The sequence below is a fragment of the Salmo salar genome, chromosome 09 (genome assembly GCF_965601325.2).
Source record: "Salmo salar chromosome 09, fSalSal1, whole genome shotgun sequence".
Lineage (NCBI taxonomy): Eukaryota > Metazoa > Chordata > Actinopteri > Salmoniformes > Salmonidae > Salmo > Salmo salar.
Genome location: NC_138299.1, coordinates 72,055,226 through 72,075,696, shown reverse-complemented (window position 1 = coordinate 72,075,696; position 20,471 = coordinate 72,055,226). Strand labels below are relative to the sequence as shown.

At 43.0% G+C, this 20,471-nt stretch overlaps 3 protein-coding genes across 6 annotated transcripts in view; all 3 read left to right on the top strand.

The window, feature by feature from the left end:
* Positions 1–614: 614 nt before the first annotated feature.
* Positions 615–6,847, top strand: LOC106611611 (uncharacterized). Of its 4 annotated transcripts, none has more exons than XM_082955891.1 (6): positions 615–731; positions 1,870–1,989; positions 2,833–3,959; positions 4,048–4,162; positions 4,251–4,412; positions 4,570–4,717. In XM_082955891.1, exons 2-6 carry the CDS (start codon positions 1,909–1,911, stop codon positions 4,579–4,581), a joined length of 1,497 nt encoding a protein of 498 aa, XP_082812017.1. In that variant the 5' UTR covers positions 615–731; positions 1,870–1,908; the 3' UTR covers positions 4,582–4,717. The 4 variants fall into 4 exon arrangements, with proteins under 4 accessions (XP_082812017.1, XP_082812014.1, XP_082812015.1 ...); XM_082955888.1 differs by having other exon boundaries at positions 619–731; positions 4,251–4,402; positions 4,570–6,847; XM_082955889.1 differs by lacking the exon at positions 615–731 and adding an exon at positions 1,419–1,560 and having other exon boundaries at positions 4,251–4,402; positions 4,570–6,847.
* A 2,120-nt stretch (positions 6,848–8,967) lies between these two features.
* Positions 8,968–11,307, top strand: LOC106611658 (uncharacterized). Its single transcript, XM_014212097.3, has 4 exons — positions 8,968–9,349; positions 9,450–9,544; positions 9,645–9,732; positions 9,831–11,307. The coding sequence occupies exons 1-4, from the start codon at positions 9,052–9,054 to the stop codon at positions 10,667–10,669; spliced, it is 1,320 nt and encodes a 439-aa protein (XP_014067572.1). The 5' UTR covers positions 8,968–9,051; the 3' UTR covers positions 10,670–11,307.
* A 2,586-nt stretch (positions 11,308–13,893) lies between these two features.
* LOC106611655 (catenin delta-1) overlaps positions 13,894–20,471 on the top strand; it is a 33,350-nt gene continuing 26,772 nt past the window's right edge. The window contains exons 1-3 of the mRNA XM_014212094.3: positions 13,894–14,001; positions 14,105–14,158; positions 16,149–16,229. The gene's annotated coding sequence lies outside the window, so the exon portion shown is untranslated. The remainder of the gene's footprint in view (positions 14,002–14,104; positions 14,159–16,148; positions 16,230–20,471) is intronic.

The following is a 20,471-nucleotide window of genomic DNA, read 5'->3' as shown; positions in this document are numbered from 1 at the left end:
CTCTTTCTGATTGGCTGGGGACCGTTGAGTGGGCCTGACTCCCAAGTGGGTGGGCCTATGCCCTTCCAGGCCGACCCATGGCTGCACACCTGCCCAGTCATTTAGAATCCATAGATTAGGGCTTAATGAATTTATTTTAATTGACTGATTTCCTTATATGAACTGTAACTCAGCAAAATCTTTGAAATTGTTGCATGTTGCGTTGATATTGTTGTTCAGTATATATATTTTGCAGGACTTAACGGAAAGGGAAAGGGGGATACCTAGTCAGTTGTACAACTGAATGCATTCAACTGAAATGTGTCTTCTGCATTTAACCCAACCCCTCTGAACACTGCTGTGATAAAAAGAAACCTTTCTCTCGCTTTCTAAAACTTTTTGAGTGCATTGGTTACTGTTAAATTCAAATTGTTTTTTGTTGATGTTGTTTTGTGTCTTCTCATTTTTGTTTACTGTGTATTTCACTTGTTTTGGCAATGTTAACATGCTTCCCATGCCAATAAAGCCCCTTTGAATGGAGATGAGAGAGAGAGAAAGAGAGACTAACGGAGGAAAGACAGACAGATTCACACCAACTGACTCACTGGTCACTTCAGTTTCGAAACAGAAAGAGAGAGAGAGAGAGACCGAGAGAGAGAGAGAGAGAGAGAGAGAGAGAGAGAGAGAGAGAGAGAGAGAAAGCAGGACACGGTGACCACAGTGAACCCAGAGGGCTACATGTACCACACAAGGTAAGGGCTGCACCTCTCCTACCACACAACTCACACTCTTTTGGCAGCATCAAAGAGTATCCGCATGAGTACATGGAAGTGTTGTCTCTGTATGTCTTGGACTCCATGTATATGCTTGTTGAAAGAGTGTCGGTTGGTGTGTGTGAAGCGCATTGATTGTTACTATGTCTGTTAAAGATGGAATCCGCAGCAAGGGAAACAGCGCCACTCTCCACTTCGCGGCTGTTGTTATTGTTTTTTGTTTTGTTGTTTTTTATTACATATGCTCTTTTTCTATCATGCGTGCATTGATGTCAGAGGGGGAAAAACAGAGTTTGTTGTTTGCAGTAACTTCGTTGCAGTTGTAATATCGAAAACAGACATGGCAGTTCCACCATTAAGGATTCCAGCTTGAACTCTTATGTCTGAATGAGTGTATTTACTTAGAGATTGAGTAGGTCACTGGGGTCATCGGGGTCAGGGTAAGAATTCAATTGAATTTGAGTACTGAGTCCTGACTATGCAAATCTGTTTGCTAGGGCTTGACTTGAGAGTGTGTGTGTGTGTGCCTGTCTGTCTATCTATCTGTCTGTCTATGTAGGTGTGTATTCATGTGTGTATGTATGCATATGTGCGTTTATGTGTGTGTGTATATGTCTGTGTACCCATGGTTTCCAGAGCAGATGCAGCTGTCCTGGCTGTTGTACTGTGCCGATGTCACTAGCTCTATTTCTGGAACCTGTGTTGTTCTGAAGGTCAGATAAAGTGGCTCGGAATCCTCACAAGGCAGGAGGGTGGCAGGGGGCACTTACTAAACAACACACACCAGACAGCACTTTCAGAGAGAGAGGTAGAAAGAGAGAGAGAGAGCAAAAGAGAAATCTGCCTACATTTTACATTTACATTTTAGTCATTTAGCAGACGCTCTTATCCAGAGCGACTTACAGTAGTGAATGCATACATTTCACACATTTAATTTAATTTCATGCATTTTTTTTTTATTTGGTAATTTTTGATTTTTTTGTTGTTGCCTAGAACAGAACGTTGGGTCTAAACTGATTGTATGAAAGTTGGACATTTAATGAACATAGATATTGAGTGATCAGAGGCAATCCAATAACCTTGGAGAGGAAGAGTCTGATTTTACTTTATGTTTCAGAGGAAGTTGGACTAACAAACACAGAAGGTCCACGGAACCATGGACGATGTATCACTCCACCAGGAGGATTCTGGGAACGACGCAACAGCCAACCAGACGGAGGACAACAAAAACAATCAGGTATGTGTGTGTTGATGATGAAAGAAATACAGCCATAAACAGATACAGACAACCCCAAGACGAAATGCATACAGAGACAAACCTCAACCACCTACAGACAAACCAATACACACTTTTTTTGTATTGAGACAAAGTCATGTAGCCTTACAATGAGGTGACAGGCTTGTTAGATGTATTTGCGCTGTAGTCAGATGTAGTATATGGAGTGAAGATAGTGGGAGGGCTTAGTGGGGGTTGTGGCTGCCTGGGTATAACCTAAGTGCTGGGCTACACCTGTTTCTGTGGCAAACTCTGGCAAAGGAATGTTTCTCTCTTTCTCTCTCTCAACACACAGACACACACGGACACACAAACACATGTGCGTCTATCTTATTTCCACTGATGAGTCACCACTCTGAGTCACGACCTGGTGTGATACCTGGGACAGTTTACTTACCTAACATAATTCCAACATACTGTACTATGTGCAACTTTATACATCTTAATGCATAACATAAAAACAACATAAACATGTAATATGTTTGAATCGTAATTAAAGCCATAAAACATTATAAAAATGTGTGTGTAATATTACAGCCATAAACAACTCTACAGCCGGAGGTGTGTTTTGAGTACCAACCTAACTATGGGGATTCCCTGGAGTGAAGCAGAGACATTTTCTAATTTAGTTTTGAACTCATTATAATGTCACTTTACATCGTCTCTCCCCTAAACAACTGATATAGAATCAGGTCTATGACAACAGTTCTGTCCTTTACCCTTTTGGTTTGTCCCTAACCATAACCAAAACTACCTCAACTGCTCAGAATAACCGATTGTAATCTTATCTGGTTTGTCTCTCAGACAGAGAGAGAGGCTTCAGTGCAGGAGTGTGACCCCCCTAAGAGAGACCACCTGGCGGAGGACACAGTGGAAGGTCATGTGGTTAAGTCTGGGGCTAATACGGAGAAAGCTCCGGAACAGACACCAGGGGCTAGCATTGGAAATGTAGAGGAGTCTCAGCCAGTAACCGACGCCATTGAGGTTAATAGTGAAGAGGCTTGTAAGGGTGAGGGAACAGAAGACTCCAAAGTGGTGAACGGAGAGAAGAAGGGGGAGGGAGAGAAGGAGGATGAGGAGGACAAGAATAGAAAGGGTCAAGAGGTAGTCAAGAATGGAGAGATTGAGAAAGAGGATATGAAAGAGGACAACGAGAAGGGGGGAGAAAATATTGCCAGGAAAAAGGGGAAGGGGGAAAAGATAGGAGAGGGAAAAACAGAAGAGAAGATAAAAGGAGATAAAGAGAAAGGGAAAGACAGAAAAGTGAAGGCAGGGAATGGAGAGGGAGAGAAGGGAGAGGCAGGGAATGGAGAGGGAGAGAAGGGAGAGGCAGGGAAGGGAGAGGGAGAGAAGGGAGAGGCATGGAAGGGAGAGGAAGAGAAGGGAGAGGCAGGGAAGGGAGAGGGAGAGAAGGGAGAGGCAGGGAAGGGAGAGGAAGAGAAGGGAGAGGCAGGGAAGGGAGAGGGAGAGAAGGGAGAGGAAGAGAAGGGAGAGGCAGGGAAGGGAGAGGAAGAGAAGGGAGAGGCAGGGAAGGGAGAGGGAGAGAAGGGAGAGGCAGGGAAGGGAGAGGAAGAGAAGGGAGAGGCAGGGAAGGGAGAGGGAGAGAAGGGAGAGGCAGGGAAGGGAGAGGGAGAGAAGGGAGAGGCAGGGAACGGAGAGGGGAGGAAGGGAGAGGGAGAGGGAGAGGGAGATGGAGGGAAGGCACCAGAGAACAAGAGCAAACCAGTAAAAGAAAAGGAAGGGGCAGGAGGAGGAAAGGTTAAAGAGAAAAGCAAGGAGGTGGAGAAGCAAGGAAAGACCAAAAGAAAGAGTGGCGTGAATCACACCGCCTCTACCCCATCCTCTGTGGCCCGACCCCGGAGCTCTGCCCGCTCTGCCCGGCCGTCCACTAAAAAGGACATCATAGCAAAGTTCCAGAAAAATGACTCTGAGTAAGTTCTGACATGTCCAATATGACAAACTGCAACATGCTCATGTTTATTATGGCAATAATTGTATTGTCTTTTCACTTATTTCCAGGACACCGGTTGTCCGCAACTTCAAACTTCAGAGATCATCTATGGCTGTGGCAAACGGGGCGTCAATCAAACAGAAAGTGCTTTCATGGTGTCAAAACAAAACACGCAAATACGAGGTGAGGGGATGTTGATGATCATGTGCACCAGAGGTACTGACATTGGAGCACCATAACCCTACCTGACACCATGCCCTCTCTTTCCCAGGGTGTTTCCATAGAGAACTTCTCATCATCATGGTGTGATGGGCTGGCGTTCTGTGCACTCATCCATCGCTTCTTCCCGGACGCTTTCGACTTCTCAGCCCTGAGCTCATCTGAGAGAGAGAAGAATTTCACGCTGGCCTTCAACACAGCAGAGTACAAAGCTGTGTGTGTGTGTGTATGTATGTATTTGTGTCTGAGTGTGTGTGTTGTAAATTATTAATCATCCTTTCTCTCCCTCCATATCTCCTCTCTTCTCTCTCTCTCTCTCTCTCTCTCTCTCTCTCTCTCTCTCTCTCTCTCTCTCTCTCTCTCCCCCAAAGGACCATGGCTGACTGCTGCCCCCTGTTGGAGGTTGGTGATATGATCCTGATGGGGAACAGCCCGGACCCTATGTGTGTGTTCACCTATGTCCAGGCACTCTGTCATCACCTCTCCAAAATAGAGAAGGAGAGGAAGGACAAGGAAGAAGAGGAGAAGAAGATTGAAAAGATGAAAGACGAAGAGGTAGAAACCACTACAGAGAAGAAAGAGGAGGAGAGTGAGGAAACTGGGGAGATAGATGGTCAACAAGAGGATGGGGATGAGGGAAGAGAGAACAAAGTAAAAGACGAGAAAGAGAGTGAGGAGAGCTCAGCGGTAGAGAAAGAGCAAGAGGAAAGAGAAGTTAGAGGGTTAATTGAAGCACAGGCTTAAGCTAATGCTAAAAAAAGACATGGAAAAGAGATTCATATAAGTCACATGATGAAGTATAGTTTTACAGTTTGGAACACGACAAGTGTTTAGCGTGTCAGGGGCGAAAATCTGATATCAACTTTGGAGGGGACAATTACATGACATTTTCTCAAGAGCAATTCCTGAGAGGGACACCAAAAGTAGTGCTGTAACACATAGCCTACATTGTAATATGTTAAATGTATATTGCGGAACCAAAGAAATAAGGTGTTTGCCGTACTCCTAACTACCGGTACCCAAAACTACAAAACTAATCACAACAGCAATACCATTGCCTTTAACATATTTTAGTTCAGTCACCAGTTTAAGTTGAGAGACTCTGCCAGTCTGTCCCTGCATATCTGTCCCCAACTCTGCTGTCTGTGTGCCATCTGTTGCCTGCTCTGCCTAATGACATCATTGTGAAACATTTCCATTAGAATTTCATTTCTTTCTTATGAACATTTTATCAACTAGTCTTTGAGATATTAGGCTACTAGGATTCTTACTATGCATTTTGGTGTATTGAAAAATACTCTGATGTCCGTCTTTTATTTTTCTGCCATTTTTCTACCTGGCTGGCTGGCTACACACACACACAGTGTGTAGGTTATTTACAGTAGGAGATGGGCTTCTATCATTCTATTTGGGCTTCGATCTAAAAGGTAGCTAGCAAATGTGAAACGGATTAAAATGACAAGAGTTGACAGCTGTATGAGTTCACCATTTACACAACATATGCTGCAACCTTTTGTAATTTTAATAGTTTGTTTCATATTGGCTGGCTTCCAACAATAGCTGAATTTGCAAAGCTAGCGAGCACCAATTCAGTTTCAGTGGTGTTTGCTATAATCTTTGCTACCCGGGTTAAATAAAGGTGAAATAAAATAAAGAAATAAAAGTTCCCTTGCGACAATTTAGCTTTTGCAACGAGACCATTAAATATATGACAATGGTAGAAGAGAGTGTAGTTCTGTTCAGTTTGGATTTCAGTTTATCGCTAACCTTATCACATGGACTTTGAAGCACTAACTTACATAATCTGCATGCTGATCTTGGAATAAATTGACGATAGCAAAGATTCCATCTTTGACGACGCCACATAAATGGAATAGGTACTAGCTAGCTTAATAGTTAATATTTGCGCGCTAGCTCTGCATATTCAGCTAGTGTGTGTGCGCGATTGACTGGATGAACCTCACGTCAGTTACGTTCATTGAGTGCCTTTCAGACAGTAGATACGACCCCTCTGTTACCTTGCCAACTAAGGAACTGGCAGTGGATGAAACCATTGTGAGGCAAAGGGTGGGGGGGGGGTCGCAATATTTTGAAACTTAAAAACGCGCTATTAAGTGTCTATAATCAGCACAATTGCTTTCATTGCGTATTATTAATATTATTTAAATTACATAATTATGTTTCAGTGATATATTGGGGGGGACAAATCATATTTTTCCCAGGATGGGGGGGTCGTGTCCCCCCCGGGATTTCCGCCCCTGTAGCGTGTATGAGCATAATTTCTTAAAGAGTGACACATTACTACTGTATATTCAAAAGCTGGCTTCGTGAAGGTTTGGAACTATACTCAGATTCCAACAATGTGTGTAAATTGTAACCTGTTGTGACTTTTTAAACAATATTTAACACATGTTGTGTTCTTTCCAATTTCATTATCATGTCTGTTGTGGAAGTTTGTGCACAGAAAAATAAAATGTCAATGTATGTTATAATGAGTTATTTCGATTTATTTTTCAGAAAGACAAGCTATGTATGTTTTTATTATGGGTAAAGTTATTAAGTACGTCTGCACTGCAGCCCTATTAAGGATTCAAAAGGCCCTTGGGTTCATGATGATCTATGTTGAATAAAACATATTTTTAAAAACGATTTATGACAATTGTGATGATATTCATTAACAGATAGTCTTGGAATATAACAATTACACTCTTATTCCATTCACTGAGCTTTATTGTGAGTTATGAGACTTGCCATCAAGGCATGACATTCCAACATCACATAAATCAGATATTCCCTTTGCTTGTCAGAGGAGGGCTATATTAACTTTCCATGACAGAATGCTTGCAATAACAAAAAGCAAGAGATTGAAGAGGGGCCTGTCCATACAAATTCCACTAGTTGACTGATTACATTTTGCTGTTATAGTTAGTTAATGATCATGAATTCCAATTTCCAGTCATAAGCAAAGATGAGTCTGAAGACACAGTGCCTTCAGAAAGTATTTACACCCCTTCACTTTTTCCACATTTTGTAGTTTTACAAAGTGGGATAAAAAAAATATCTAATTGTCATTTTTGATTCAATAATTTTCACAAAATACTCTGTAACGTCAAAGTGGAATAAAAATTTTAACATTTGTCAAAAATGTATTACAAAATAAAAGACTAACATACACTTTACATACAAAAGTATGTGGACACCCCATAAAATGTGTGGATTCGGTTATTTCAGCCACACCGGTTGCTGACAGGTGTATAAAATCGAGCACACAGCCATGCAATCTCCTAGACAAACATTGGCAGTAGAATGGCCTTACTGAAGAGCTCAATGACATTCAACGTGGCACCATCATAGAATGCCACCTTTCCAACAAGTCAGTTCATCAAATTTCTGCCCTGCTAGAGCTGCCCCGGTCAACTGTAAGTGCTATTATTGTGAAATGGAAACGCCTAGGAGCAACAACGGTTCAGCCGCGAAGTGGTAGGCCCCACAAACTCACAGAATGGGACTGCCAAGTGCTGAAGCACGTCTGTCTTCGGTTGCAACACTCATGACTGAGTTCCAAACTGCTTCCGGAAGCAATGTCAGCACAAGAACTGTTCGTCGGGAGCTTCATGAAATGGGTTTCCATGGCCGAGCAGCTGCACACAAACCTAAGATCAACCATGCGCCAGCTGGAGTGGTGTAAAGCTCGCCGCCAATGGACTCTGGAGCAGTGGAAACACGTTCTCTGGAGTGATGAATCCCGCTTCACCATCTGGCAGTCCGACAGACGAATCTGGGTTTGGGGGATGCCAGGAGTGCTACCTGTCCGAATGCATAGTGCCAACTGTATAGTTTAGTGGAGGAGGAATAATGGTCTGGGGCTGTTTTTCATGGTTCGGGCTAGGCCCCTTAGTTCCAGTGAAGGGAAATCTTAACGCTACAGCATACAATGACATTCTAGACGATTCTGTGCTTTCAACTTTGTGGCATCCACCACCATGGAGAGTATATGAAGAGTTATACTTAGTGATGTGGTGGGTTGTTTTGGATTTCCTCAAACATAACGCTTTGTAGTTACAACAGTTCATTTTTTTTGCCACATTGTTTGCAATTTTACTTTAGTACCTCATTTCAAACAGGATTCATTTAAAAAATATATATTTTTATTCTGCACAGGCTTCCTTTTCACTCTGTAATTTATGTTAGTATTGTGAAGTAACTACATTGTTGTTGATCTATCCTCAGTTTTCTCCTATCACAGACATTAAACTGTTTTAAAGTCACCATTGGCCAGATGGTGAAATCCCTGAGCGGTTTCCTTCCTCTCCAGCAAATGAGTTAGGAACGACGCATGTATGTTTGTAGTGACTGATGCACCATCCAAAGTGTAATTAAGAACTTCACCACGCTCAAATGTATATTCAATGACTGCTTTTTTTAATTTGTTATTTACCCATCTACCATTAGGTGCCCTTCTTTGTGAGTCGCCTTCATCGGAAAACCTCCCTGGTCTTTGTGGTTGAATCTGTTGTTGAAATTCACAGCTCACTTTGACATTATGGGGTATTGTGTGTAGGCCAGTGGGAAGAAAAAAAATCTAAATTTAATCAATGTTAAATTCAGGCTGTAACAGAAAAAAATGTGGAAAAAGTAAAGGGGTGTGAATTCTTTCTGAAAGCACTGTACGCATTCATATGTGGCGCTAGTCCTCCCCCAAAAAAGTTGCGTAGGTCTTCTTAGAATTACGGTCAGCACTGCTTTTATTCACCGGAAGTAGTTTTGTGTACACTGACAAAAGCGTCACAGCTTGTCTGATCAATGATCTGATTTTTTTTCTCCAATTTCTCCCTCTGTCTTTTATCTCGCCAATGGAATCGATGTCAACAAAAATGCAGGCTCATTTGTCTTTACAGACCCAACTCGCTTCCATAATGGACGTGCTTGCGAGAGCGGCCGTTGTCGAGATCAGTCAACTCTTTTCCGAGAGCTCGGCTGATTTACACTTGGAGATTTCTCGCAGCTACAAAGACAACGAAGCGCTGAAGATGAAGATGAAAGGGATGAAGAGCGAGCTTTTCTCCCTGCGGCTACAACGGGCGAGTACACCGCGGGGCAGTCGTTTTTCTTTCGGCAGAACTTTGTGCAAGCCTCGGGCAAAACTCACAGGTTGGTTCAGGTTCTCGAAATGGTGCTAGCTGGGCGACCAGTCAATTGATCATAGTATGTTGGAAGTGGAACGGGTTTTGACCTATGCTCTTACTCATAGATAAGACACCTGAGCGCCACGCGGCTGTTAACAACAGGGATGACGCTTCTATTACAATAGAGAAAGAGGACAGTCCATCCACAGTCAAAAAAGAGGTGTGGCAATAATAGCTCATCACACATTCCTGACATTAGCTACTACTACTCTAGAAATATGTACATATCTGACTGAATGTGTGTCTGTTTTATGGTTCAGTGTGCAGTTGTGGAGAGTCCAGATGTCATCTTGATAAAGGAGGAGGAGGGAGCTGAGGATGACTTTGGAGGATGTTGGCAGGATGCAGGTGTGTGCAGGAGGAGGAAGAAGAATATGATGGGATGGTATATAGACAATTGACAGCCAGATAACTAACAGATGATTTTATCATTATGTTTCCTGTAGGTCATGACGATATTGATGGTGAGACTATTGCTATGGCGACTCCACAGCTGGAACATGCCACCCAGAGACTAGGTCACGATGAAGGACCTTACAGCATGAGCGCTCATAGTCGAGGTGAAGGAGCTCTGTGCAGCGTGGGCAGTACTGAGAACTACCCTTTCTTCAGAACCCCAGAACAGCCCCAGAGATTGCCCTCACACTCTGGTCTGCTGCCGGACCACACAGTCAATCACCAGATACAGCTGAACACTCATTCTATTGGGGAACCACTGCCAGGCAACCCTCCAATGAGGGGGGTGCAAAGTGACAGAGGGGGTCAGCCGACAGGGGATACAGGGGGACGGGGTCTGAAAATCATCCAGGTGGCTTCCCTAGAAAACACCCCAAAGACCCCAACAACAACCTTGGCAACAGGGGGTGCGACTGTGAGGCGCCCTGGTCTTGTAAACCAGTTCCAGCGCCACCACGTACCCCACGGTACCAAGCCGTTGCTCTGTAGCGACTGTGGGAAGCGCTTCTCTCGCCGGCTTGACTTGATCCGCCACCGGGCGGTCCACACAGGAGAGACGCCTGTCATATGCAACCTGTGCGGGAACTCGTTTGTCAACAAGACAACTCTGAGGGTCCATATGCGCATCCACACAGGGGAGAAACCGTACATGTGTTCCCTGTGTGGGAAGGGCTTCACCCAGAAAGGCAGTCTGACCATCCACCTGAGGACCCACTCTGGGGAGAAACCCTACAGCTGCTCCCACTGTGGCGCCTCGTTCAACAACCACAGCAACCTGCGCAGACACATGGTCACACACCTAGAGCAGGCAGGGACGCTGACACTCTGACACATACACACTAACTCCCCGGTGGAGCTTTAGGTTCTTTCTTCAGCTCTGTCATTCTCTCTCTGACTGTCTTCCTCTTGATGTCTCACTTAGCCCCAGACTCTTCTCTCCCCGTCTCCCATCTTCTTCTTTCTTTCTCTGGTCCACTGTTGCCCCCCTCTCTGTTGTTTATGTCTCTGATCTAGATGCACATACTACTTAAAAGGGCAATCAGCTGTTGAAACAATAACAAAGCGTACTCCCCACTCTTGTTTCATGAAAAAGCTGAGGGATGGGGCTGGAGAAATGGAACCACTCTAAAATTCATAGACCGAGCTATGGATGCAAGGACTGACCATGCATCAAATCAACATTTTACCATGCATTGAGGATGTATAGTGTTAGTTCACATTTACTTTGTTTACAAACATTGGAGTAAAACAAGCTTGTATTTTGTGTTCTTATGGGGTGAACAGTTGAACTAAGCTCATGGGGCATTTGTAAGTTGTATTCTTCAAGAATCAATGGGTACATATCATTCATTTATAAGTCAAAAAATGTATGTAGCAACTGCAGATTTCCCCTTGAAAGTTAATGTATGAATAGTTTCAGTAAGTAGCCTACTCCGGCCCAAACAAATAAAGTGTTTTTAATATGAAGGAATGAACGAACAAATGTTTTTTTCTAACTCACTGGCTGCACCATAGTTCTTTATCATTTTTTTCCTCGAGTGCGGCATTACCTTCTCTTTGTAATCTTGTACAGTGTGGGTTTTTAACCTAGAGATTCTTCACCATCGCGGGGGTCTCTTCAGGAAATTGGCCATTTGACTTAAAGCTTCCACAGTCCTTTTAAGGCAAATAGCAGAGCATGAGGCAGACTTTGCCAGCTGTTTGATCTAAACGCTTGTCTAAAGCATCAGAAGGATATAAAGTATAATTTGGACCACATAATTGCGGCTGATTATCCTACTAGGAGGCAGACAGTGCCAGCACCAGACAGCCTACTGATGCATTCATCCACTTATACAGGGAGACTTAGACAAATACTGTATTGGCAGCATATGATTAAACTCCAGGTTTATGGTTTTCTGTTTGCATGTGTCAGAGCTTACTATGCTAATGCATTCTTGTGGGTTACTGTTCAACGTCTATTTATTTTTCTTAGACAATCAATGGGATGACATCAGAGGTTTGGGTGGGTGGGGGACTGGGGGGAGAAGCCAGGGACATAACCTTCAACATTTATTTTATTTTGTTTAACCATTATTTGACTAGGCAAATCAGTTAAGAACAAATTATTATTTACAATGACGGCCAAACTCGGAAGACGCTGGGTCAATTGTACGCTTCCCTATGGGACTCCGAATCACGGCCGGATGTGAATACCCCTTGAACCAACCCAATTGAAAAAAAAAAAAAAAAAATATATATATATATATATATATATATATATATATATATATATATATATATATATATATATATATTATAATTGTTTATGTTCATTCAGTTGGATATTTGTGGAGAAGTTAATTTCTATTGTGCTGTGTGATGCTGAATGTTCATTCTGCAACTGAAGACACACCATTACGGGAATTTGGTTCGGCTAACTCTTATCCGTAATTACGGTAAAATCCATCCGTTATGCCCGCCCTCTCCCCCCGAATATCTATTCATCTTTGCTCCCACCGAGCTTGACCGAGAAACCAGAAAGAAGGAGGAGAAAGGTAGATAAAGTGAAGAAAATAAATACGTTGGGAAGGGACAGGGAATACGAGACATATAGGTAAGTAAAATAAAAGATACAAGCGCATTGATGGGATCATTTGACAATTTTACTTTATTTCGCAAACCGCAGCGTCGGCAAGGAGTGGTCAACTGGGGTACAGATCACGACTTTTCCACTGCCCGTGAGTGAGTGGGGTTAAAACGCCCAAATTTCGCTCAGCACGGATAGCCAGCTTTTAGCCTGTCCAGTAGGCCAGTGTCTCCACCATAAGTGGAGGTGGACGGCCTGTTATCTAGCTACCAAATATTTTAACAAGCGCAGAAGTTTTGTTTAAATTGAAACAAGACTCGTCGCTGTGTTAGCAACTAACATTAGCTAGTTTGTGCTAATCTAGCCACGTCAAGCTAACTGTTAGCGCGGCTACGCGCAAAGAAATGGTTAGCCAAACAAGCTAGCTAACTGGTCAAGTAACCAAAACTATCTCGAGAGTTTTAGAAACATGCTGCACCCTTGCAATTCATAACTGGCTAACTATCTAGCGAACGTTTCCATTGTTTTGTTAGCTAGCTGAACATTTCAGCTAAATTAGCTAGCTAGCCATTGTTTGCTGAATATGCCATGCACCGATTGATCTGTTGTTCGAATTTTTCATTATTCTGGTCTCAATCGACCTCAGTCCACTTACAATTTTAGCAAAATAACATGTTTAGCTAGTATTTTAGCATGATTCGTAAGAATGTGCTTTTTGGTTAATGTTAGGGAGGGTAAAATAAACCTTACTTTTAGAACTACCCAATAATACAACATGCTCCCAGAAGCACTTTGTTTAATATCTGTAGTAGGCCTTACCATTGCTGACATTACAATTTGTGTGTCTGAATTCTGGGTCAGAAGGTCGCGGGACCTTTCCCAAAAATGTCACCAAAATGACAGGTGGACTCATGAATAAACAGAAAGTCAAATATCTCAAGATAGCAATGTCCTATAAACATGACATTTCCCAGGGGTTATACAATAATGGGGATGTTAAAATGAAATATAATTGTGTGTGTATGTATGTATGTATGTATGTAATATGCATATTTCATGTTGTACGCAAGAAATCATTGGAAAATTTATATTTGACGTACTAATGCAATTATCTGTGGTCATGTCGGGAAAATCGGACATTTCCCACTTGCTAAGAGTCGGATCCCGAGTTTACCACTTGCATTAATTTTAACTCTGAGGTCCCGAGTTTCTGACATGGTGGTAATACGTTTAGGGTTTTAGTGTGCTTGTAACATCCAACACTTATGTATTTCGACTTGAGATACTCATTATTATTTTTCTTCTGCCCACTCCTAAAACCTATGAGCTAAAGACACCAAACGAACATTAGACAGCTTCAGACTAAATTACCTGAGAATCCTTTTGACACTTTCTACACCATAGCAATACAATTCAATGCATTCCAATGGCCAAAGACTTTTAATGGGGACATTTCTATTTGCAACTTCTCCCACACCTTATAGGGCTCCCGAGTGGCACAGCGGTCTAAGGCGCTGCATCTCAGTGCTCGAGGCATCACTACAGACACCCTGGTTCTGTACAGACACCCGGACACCCTGGTGATTGTCCGGGTTAGTAAAAAATAATTTGTTCTTAACTGACTTGCCTAGTTAAATAAAGGTTAAATGTTAAAAAAATAAAATGCTACACTCACCAAACTTTTACCCCCCTTAGACTACACAGTGTGTTTGGTGGCACCTAACCATTCTGATAGCTCCTCTGGTAAAGGTGAGATTACGAGTGTTAATAAATGTGTGCACAACAAACCGCTTTCCATTCAGATTCTCGATGGGTCTTTTGCCATTTGTTAGCAGCAACGGCAGATGTCATTACAGTAGGTGCATATCTTAAGTTCCATAGTGAACATGCAAATAATACAGCCCTATTAATGTCAACCAAAAACAGAATGAGCATCTGTACTTTTCACACAACCAAAAAGGTGTGTGTGACATTATATCCAGACTAATTGGTCAGAAGAGGTAGACGAGGCCATCCAGACAAGCTTGGTACGTGTTAAAGGGATATAAAATTAAACGTTTTCAACTTCATATTCAACATCTCCAGCAGAACCTCAACATGTGAAAATGGCAAGTTTCTATGTTTTGTAGTAAAAGACAGAGGAAGATGAGTGTTTCCAATGACATAATTGGTTAAAATCACACAATGCACACCGATGTCATTGTAAACACTTATCTGCCTCTTTTCTTTTTTTTACTACAAAACATAGAAACTCTCACTTTTCACATGTTGATGTTAGGGTGGTTCTAGAGATGAATATGAAGCTGACATTGTTTTGAAATGTCCCTTTTAAACATGGGGAGAATATCAAAACAGAATGACCATCTGTCACACAACCAATAAAGTGTGTGAGAGATGACATTTGATGGTTCCAATGTAGATGCGTTTAACCTCTGAACATAATGATCATGGGCTCACATAACCTTGACATCTGTCCCACTTTTTACCCCTCCCTCACCTAGACCTGGACTACTGCGTGTGTGTACTTACAGTATAACAGATGACTTGGTCAAAAGAGGGGGTAGAAGAGGCCACCCATACGAACAAGATATCTGTAAACATGGGGAGGATAAAGGCCTATTAATATCGAACAACCAGAAACAGAATGAGCGTCTGTCATTTCGTTTGTGTCCACTGCAGGCTGGGGGCATTTATCAGCCAGTGATCCTCTCATTTCTCCCTATCTCCTCATCCTTCCCTGCCTACTACTTTCCCTCTCTCCCCCTACTCTCCCTCTTTACTTTCTCTAGTGTGTGTGTGTTTGAGAGAGACATACACATGAGGGACAGGTGCCAAGCAACATTCCCCTCTCTTCCTCCTTAACTACATAGCTACCTAGAATACTTGCTAAAAGCAGTTAAATCCGCTTCATGTTTTTTTTTTTTACTTGCCACCATACTAATGAGTATTGCGATTCTGGTATCATCCCGGTCCTAGTGCTTGCTCCACAAAACTCTTTCCAGACGTCAAAACTTGTATACCCCTCGAGTTGATAGTCGACTCGTTTATGATTGGGGAAGACAACATCCCAAAATGGAAGAATGTGAAGGCAGTATTTTCAGGAGAGCACTGAAAGTGGTTGTCGTCTTCAGCTCTGCCCCAACCGAGGCCCCACTGTTACGTTGAGAACATTTTTAAGGAAGATATTCATTTTGTTTTTTTCTGGCTCAAAAAGGGGCTTAGGTGGTGGGTCGTGGCAGGGGGTGTGCCAATGAACGTGGTCGGACGTTGGCACAGACTTCAAATTTGTATTTTTTTCCACTGTTTGGACTTAGGCTCCCTGAAAGAAGAAGAGAAAAAAAACATGTAGGCGGTTTGGACTTAGGCGACCCCAAAAAGCACTTGGGCGTGCCGCCTAAGGATTACAATGTCAGAAAAATCCCTGATATTTATACCAACATTTCAATTTAATTCACATCATCAAAATATCATGATTTATAAAGAAAGCACCATTGTCAAACAGTAGAATTCTCACTCAGTGTCCAGATTTTGTCATGTGACCAAACACCTGATTTTAATAGCTAGCTAAGTGTTTTTTTTTGTTGTTTTTTAGTACAGTTTTTTTTGGCTAGTGCTTCCAGGGCAACTCATTCGTTTGACTAGCAACTCTGCAAGACTGAACTGTTTCACTTAGCCAGCTAATTACATGCTTCATTGACACTTTTGCTCATTAACTGGTAGCTTCTGTGTTCGTCTTTAGTACCTGAAGGGTGTTGACAACGGGCCTGTTTCAAACGAGGGGACCAACAAGCATACAGAGCTGACCACACCTGACACACAGGTAAGGGTATTGCTGGTTGAGTTGTCCCAAGTTTTCTCCCCGTGTGAAAGATTAGAAGATGAGTAAGAACAAGTTCTCCCTCTACCATTTTTAGTTAGAGGTGTTGGCTATGGCCTTTTTGTTGTTGCAATAACCAATTAGACAGAGTGCATATATATGGGGGATTGGAATTGATGCAGAGAATTAGATTGTGACTTCCATCAATGTATCTGCATTGTTAAAGCTTTTTCCCTGTCAGCTAACCTGTTGGGTGGGTCCTGGGTGAACTTGTTTTGTTAGGGAAAAGGTTGGGCGGGGTTAAATGTCGACATGTGGCTTGAATAAGAAGGATTCAATCCGCTACTGGACTGCAAATATTGACATTTGTATTTAATATCTAGCCGAGGAAGCCAGTTAAGTCACTGTTTGTTGATTGTTCACGTGATGGGAGGTTGGATGTAATTTGGGTATCTGTCGCCTGTTTGTGGGGTGCAGGTGTTCCTCGGGCTGTACAGTCAGTCAACAAGGGATCTCCTTGAGAGCTTCACTGTGATGCAGTGCAGGTGAAACAGGTGCTGCCTTCTAACCCTGTGATAAACAGGGCTTGTGTTTGTGTGGAGGGCACCTGAGTGGCTGTGTGTACAGTAACAAACTGTTTTGGTTGATGTGACGGTACTGAGATTGTTGATCTGCTACATGCTGTGTTTGTCTGTCCAGATGAGGTGTGTAGCCTGAAGCACAGCTTTTAACAGCTACGTTTGTGTATGTACACTGCACAGTGTTTTTGGGAGGTAAGTGGATTAGCAGTCTAATGCCCCAATCTCATTACCAGCCACACTCAATTAAACCAACGCAAATGACCTTACCCTGACTTATTGGCAAACACAGGTGCATATGACAGACGGGCACAGACATGTGTATTACCTTATGTCCCACCTTCTCAATCACTCTTTGTCCCTGGCCACTTGCTGAAATAGTACAGTAGAGTTTAAAACGTCACATAGGGCTGTGTTGTTTCAGATGGTGTGTACAGCCTAGTGAAAGCTGATGAGGGGACGACGGCTCATAGTAATGGCTGGATTCCGCTCCAGCCATTACCATGAGCCCGTTCTCCCCAATTATGGTGCCACCAACCTCCTGTAGTACAGCGTGCTGATGCTTGAAAGGGAGGCTCTATTCTCCAGACTAGGGTGAGTCACACTGACTGACTGCTGCAGAATCACAGGACGATATGACTTGTGGTGTACGAGCGCACAGATATTCTGTGTCATTGACCCTAAAACTGCGTTCAAAACAACTTGGAACTTGGGGGGGAACGAGCTCCGACTGGGGAAAAATCTGAAGTTCTGTCTTCTAGAGCTCGGACCTGAAGATCACTGGCGTCATGATTTGACCTCGTATTTTTCTGAGGTCCCCGTTGTTTTGAACGCGGCACAAAGCACTCTGCTTTACTGTCTGCTGACCTGGAGATGACATCACAACGTGGTCGGAGTAATGGTTGGCTGTTGCGGTCGCGTTGTATTTTTCTTCGTCTTATGGGATTTATAGATTTAGTCAACTTCCTCAATGAGTGCGAGGCAGGTTAGGGGGTGAAGGTGGAAGCCTCAAAAGCATAAATGGAAGCGAAAGAACAGTGACAGAAAAGTGGCAGTGAGAGAGCAAGGGATAAACCATACCTCATAGAACAAAACAAAATGGGTTCTAGTGGTTTACCATACAGTGTGGTGGTGTAGCCTTGTCCTCACTCATCCGTAATGGAGTATCCATAACATCCTGTTTTTCAGGAAGGGCCTGTGAAGGGGAAAGGGGGGGTCGGACATGTTTTCATTGTTCACCGAAACTCGCGGCTGACTTCCGATAGGCTTCAAGGCTAAAATATCTGACTCTTTACTTGGAGGGTTGAATGCAGTGGTAGCCATGGTCTGAGTTTTAGTGGGGTTCCCCCACCCAACCAAGGAATGTTAGGATTTAAGCTCATTTACTGCATTTCTATACAATTTTAAAACTGTAAAATGCTAGTTGGAGAAGAGCATAAACCGACATTATCACATTGGTTCCTGTAGCTTCAGTCACCTCAGTCGATCTACAAACGCATAGCCTATTGGATATACAATTAACCACTACACATTAACTCACATTAAAGGAGAACTGATTTTGGCTCTTTTTTTTTTGGCTTGCTCTTCAGGAAATGCTGCTGGCCGTGACAGAAGCCACATGTGAGTTGGCTTGGGGGGGTGGTTTGATGTGGGTGTTTTGTCTGTGTCCTTGCCACCAAGACACACCCGTCTGTCAGAACCTTGCCTGCAGCTGTCTTGTTCCCCCCCCCCCCCCCCCCCCCCCAACAGGGGGAGTTGGCAGTTGGGCAATATCTGAAACATGAACTGGTACTTCATATCTAACATCCAATTAGGTTCTATGTTTGAAGTTTAAACAGGTCAGATAAAACCTACCCAATTATGGTCAAATGACTGAAGCTGCCGTCTGCCCACTTCTACAAATGGACTGGAGATGCTTTAGCCGGAGTTCGTCAGTGACACATGGAATGAAAAGGGTGTTGCGATTACTGGACATTTGTGCCGTACTGTATTATTAGTAATAATCTCATTGTGGCTGACTCTTCCGTTCATAGGAATTGAATATACCTTTTAACTTAACACACACTACCTGTTGTAGTTGATCTGTAATCATTGCAGTTACTCGGGTCACTATCAGAGGCCTCATGAAGGCATCAACGGAGGAGGTGTCACAAGTGTACGTGTCTCATGACACTTTTATTCTGAAATCTTGCTGTGGAAAATGGCAAATGGATAAAATGATTTTTGGAGGTCGCTAAACCATTGCGATCACATTGCTGGGCATGTTATGCTCCTTATGGTAGGTCCCGGCATCCGTTCATAACAGGGGATCAGTCTGGTACCCAACTGTGCAGAATGCAGAAAAATAGGGTCAATGATGGTCATCATCCCTCAATTATAAACACAGCTCGAGCAATAGTGTAATGTCGTTTGGAAGCTAACTCTATCCTTTGCAGATGTAGACTGACTGACTAGTTCCAGATTAGATTTGATTCAGTTTGGTGCCCGCCGTTGCACTATGCAACCAGCTGTGACCTGTTTTGCTATGGCCCTGGGTTGGTTTGAGTTTGTTGCTGCTAGTTAGTACACTGTTGTAGTCAGACATGAGTTAGCTAGTACCACCATAGCTGCATCCAATATGTATTTGTGCCCTAGACATGAGTCGCACCTCGAAGGCTAATGTGACTGTTTCTTCTAAATTACACTAAGTTAGTGGCATGGAAATACGTTGACATTGCCAAAGTAGGCAAATAATAAGTAGGAAACAATTTTGCTATATGTCGTAAAATTTACTTTAGAGATGGCAATATTGCCATTACTGTTTCTAGCAAAGTTTGTCAAACACAGGTAGCAATGCTAATGTTAGCTAGCTAAAATATGGAGGTCCCATAAATCGTAGTTAGCTGGCTAAAGTTATACTGCATCTAAAGTCAATCTGGCAACATCACAATCATGACTAAAGGTTTTCCTACAAATTATTTGTCGCCTTTTGAAACGTTACCGTGTTTCCAAGCCAAAGCCTACCTCAATACAACTCGGATAACGTCAGCTATGCTACTGATGATGATTATTATTAAAATACACGTAACCAGCGGTCTGTGGTCTAGCTACCGGCATACTCGCCACCACTGGGGACCAACGATCTCCGACCACCTATTCTGCATGATAGGGTCCGTTGTTGGGAAGGCATCTTGCTGAAAAAATGCATTGCGTGGTCAGTCCGTATAGGGCTTTTCAGTCTCAAACGGCCGTGATCCTTTGAACCCGTTGGGGGGGTGGGGGGGGGGGGGGGCGACGAAACAATGGAGCCCCATTTGAATGAAGGGAAGCGACGTGGATGGGGGGGGGGGGGGGGTTTGTATGTGGATCTTGGCAAAAGGAGGCTTGAGTTGGTGACTTAATTGTAATCCAAACCAATCTTTTTTATTTACTCGGGACTCACTCAGTTTTAGACCAGACTGACTTGATGACCAAAACTATCCTATTTACACTCAATTTTGACACTATAATTGGAGTTTCTGACTCATCAATGCCACAGGCCGTTTTTATAGGGATTAGTTGTTTTTAGGGCCAGTTACTCTAACTTGGCACAACGATTTTAAAACTGTAATTTACAGGCCCAATGCAGCCTTTTTGGGGGGTAAAATTGGTTAACAATTAAGTAGTGCTTTTAATTTATATAGAATGA

Coding starts and splice junctions, on each gene's coding strand:
- LOC106611611 (XM_082955888.1), top strand. CDS start 1,909: ATGGACGATGTATCACTCCACCAGGAGGATTCTGGGAACGACGCAACA. Junction 3,960..4,047: donor TTCCAGAAAAATGACTCTGA/GTAAGTTCTGAC, acceptor ACTTATTTCCAG/GACACCGGTTGTCCGCAACT. Junction 4,403..4,569: donor CTGGCCTTCAACACAGCAGA/GTACAAAGCTGT, acceptor TCTCCCCCAAAG/GACCATGGCTGACTGCTGCC.
- LOC106611658 (XM_014212097.3), top strand. CDS start 9,052: ATGGAATCGATGTCAACAAAAATGCAGGCTCATTTGTCTTTACAGACC. Junction 9,350..9,449: donor GCCTCGGGCAAAACTCACAG/GTTGGTTCAGGT, acceptor TCTTACTCATAG/ATAAGACACCTGAGCGCCAC. Junction 9,545..9,644: donor CATCCACAGTCAAAAAAGAG/GTGTGGCAATAA, acceptor TTTATGGTTCAG/TGTGCAGTTGTGGAGAGTCC.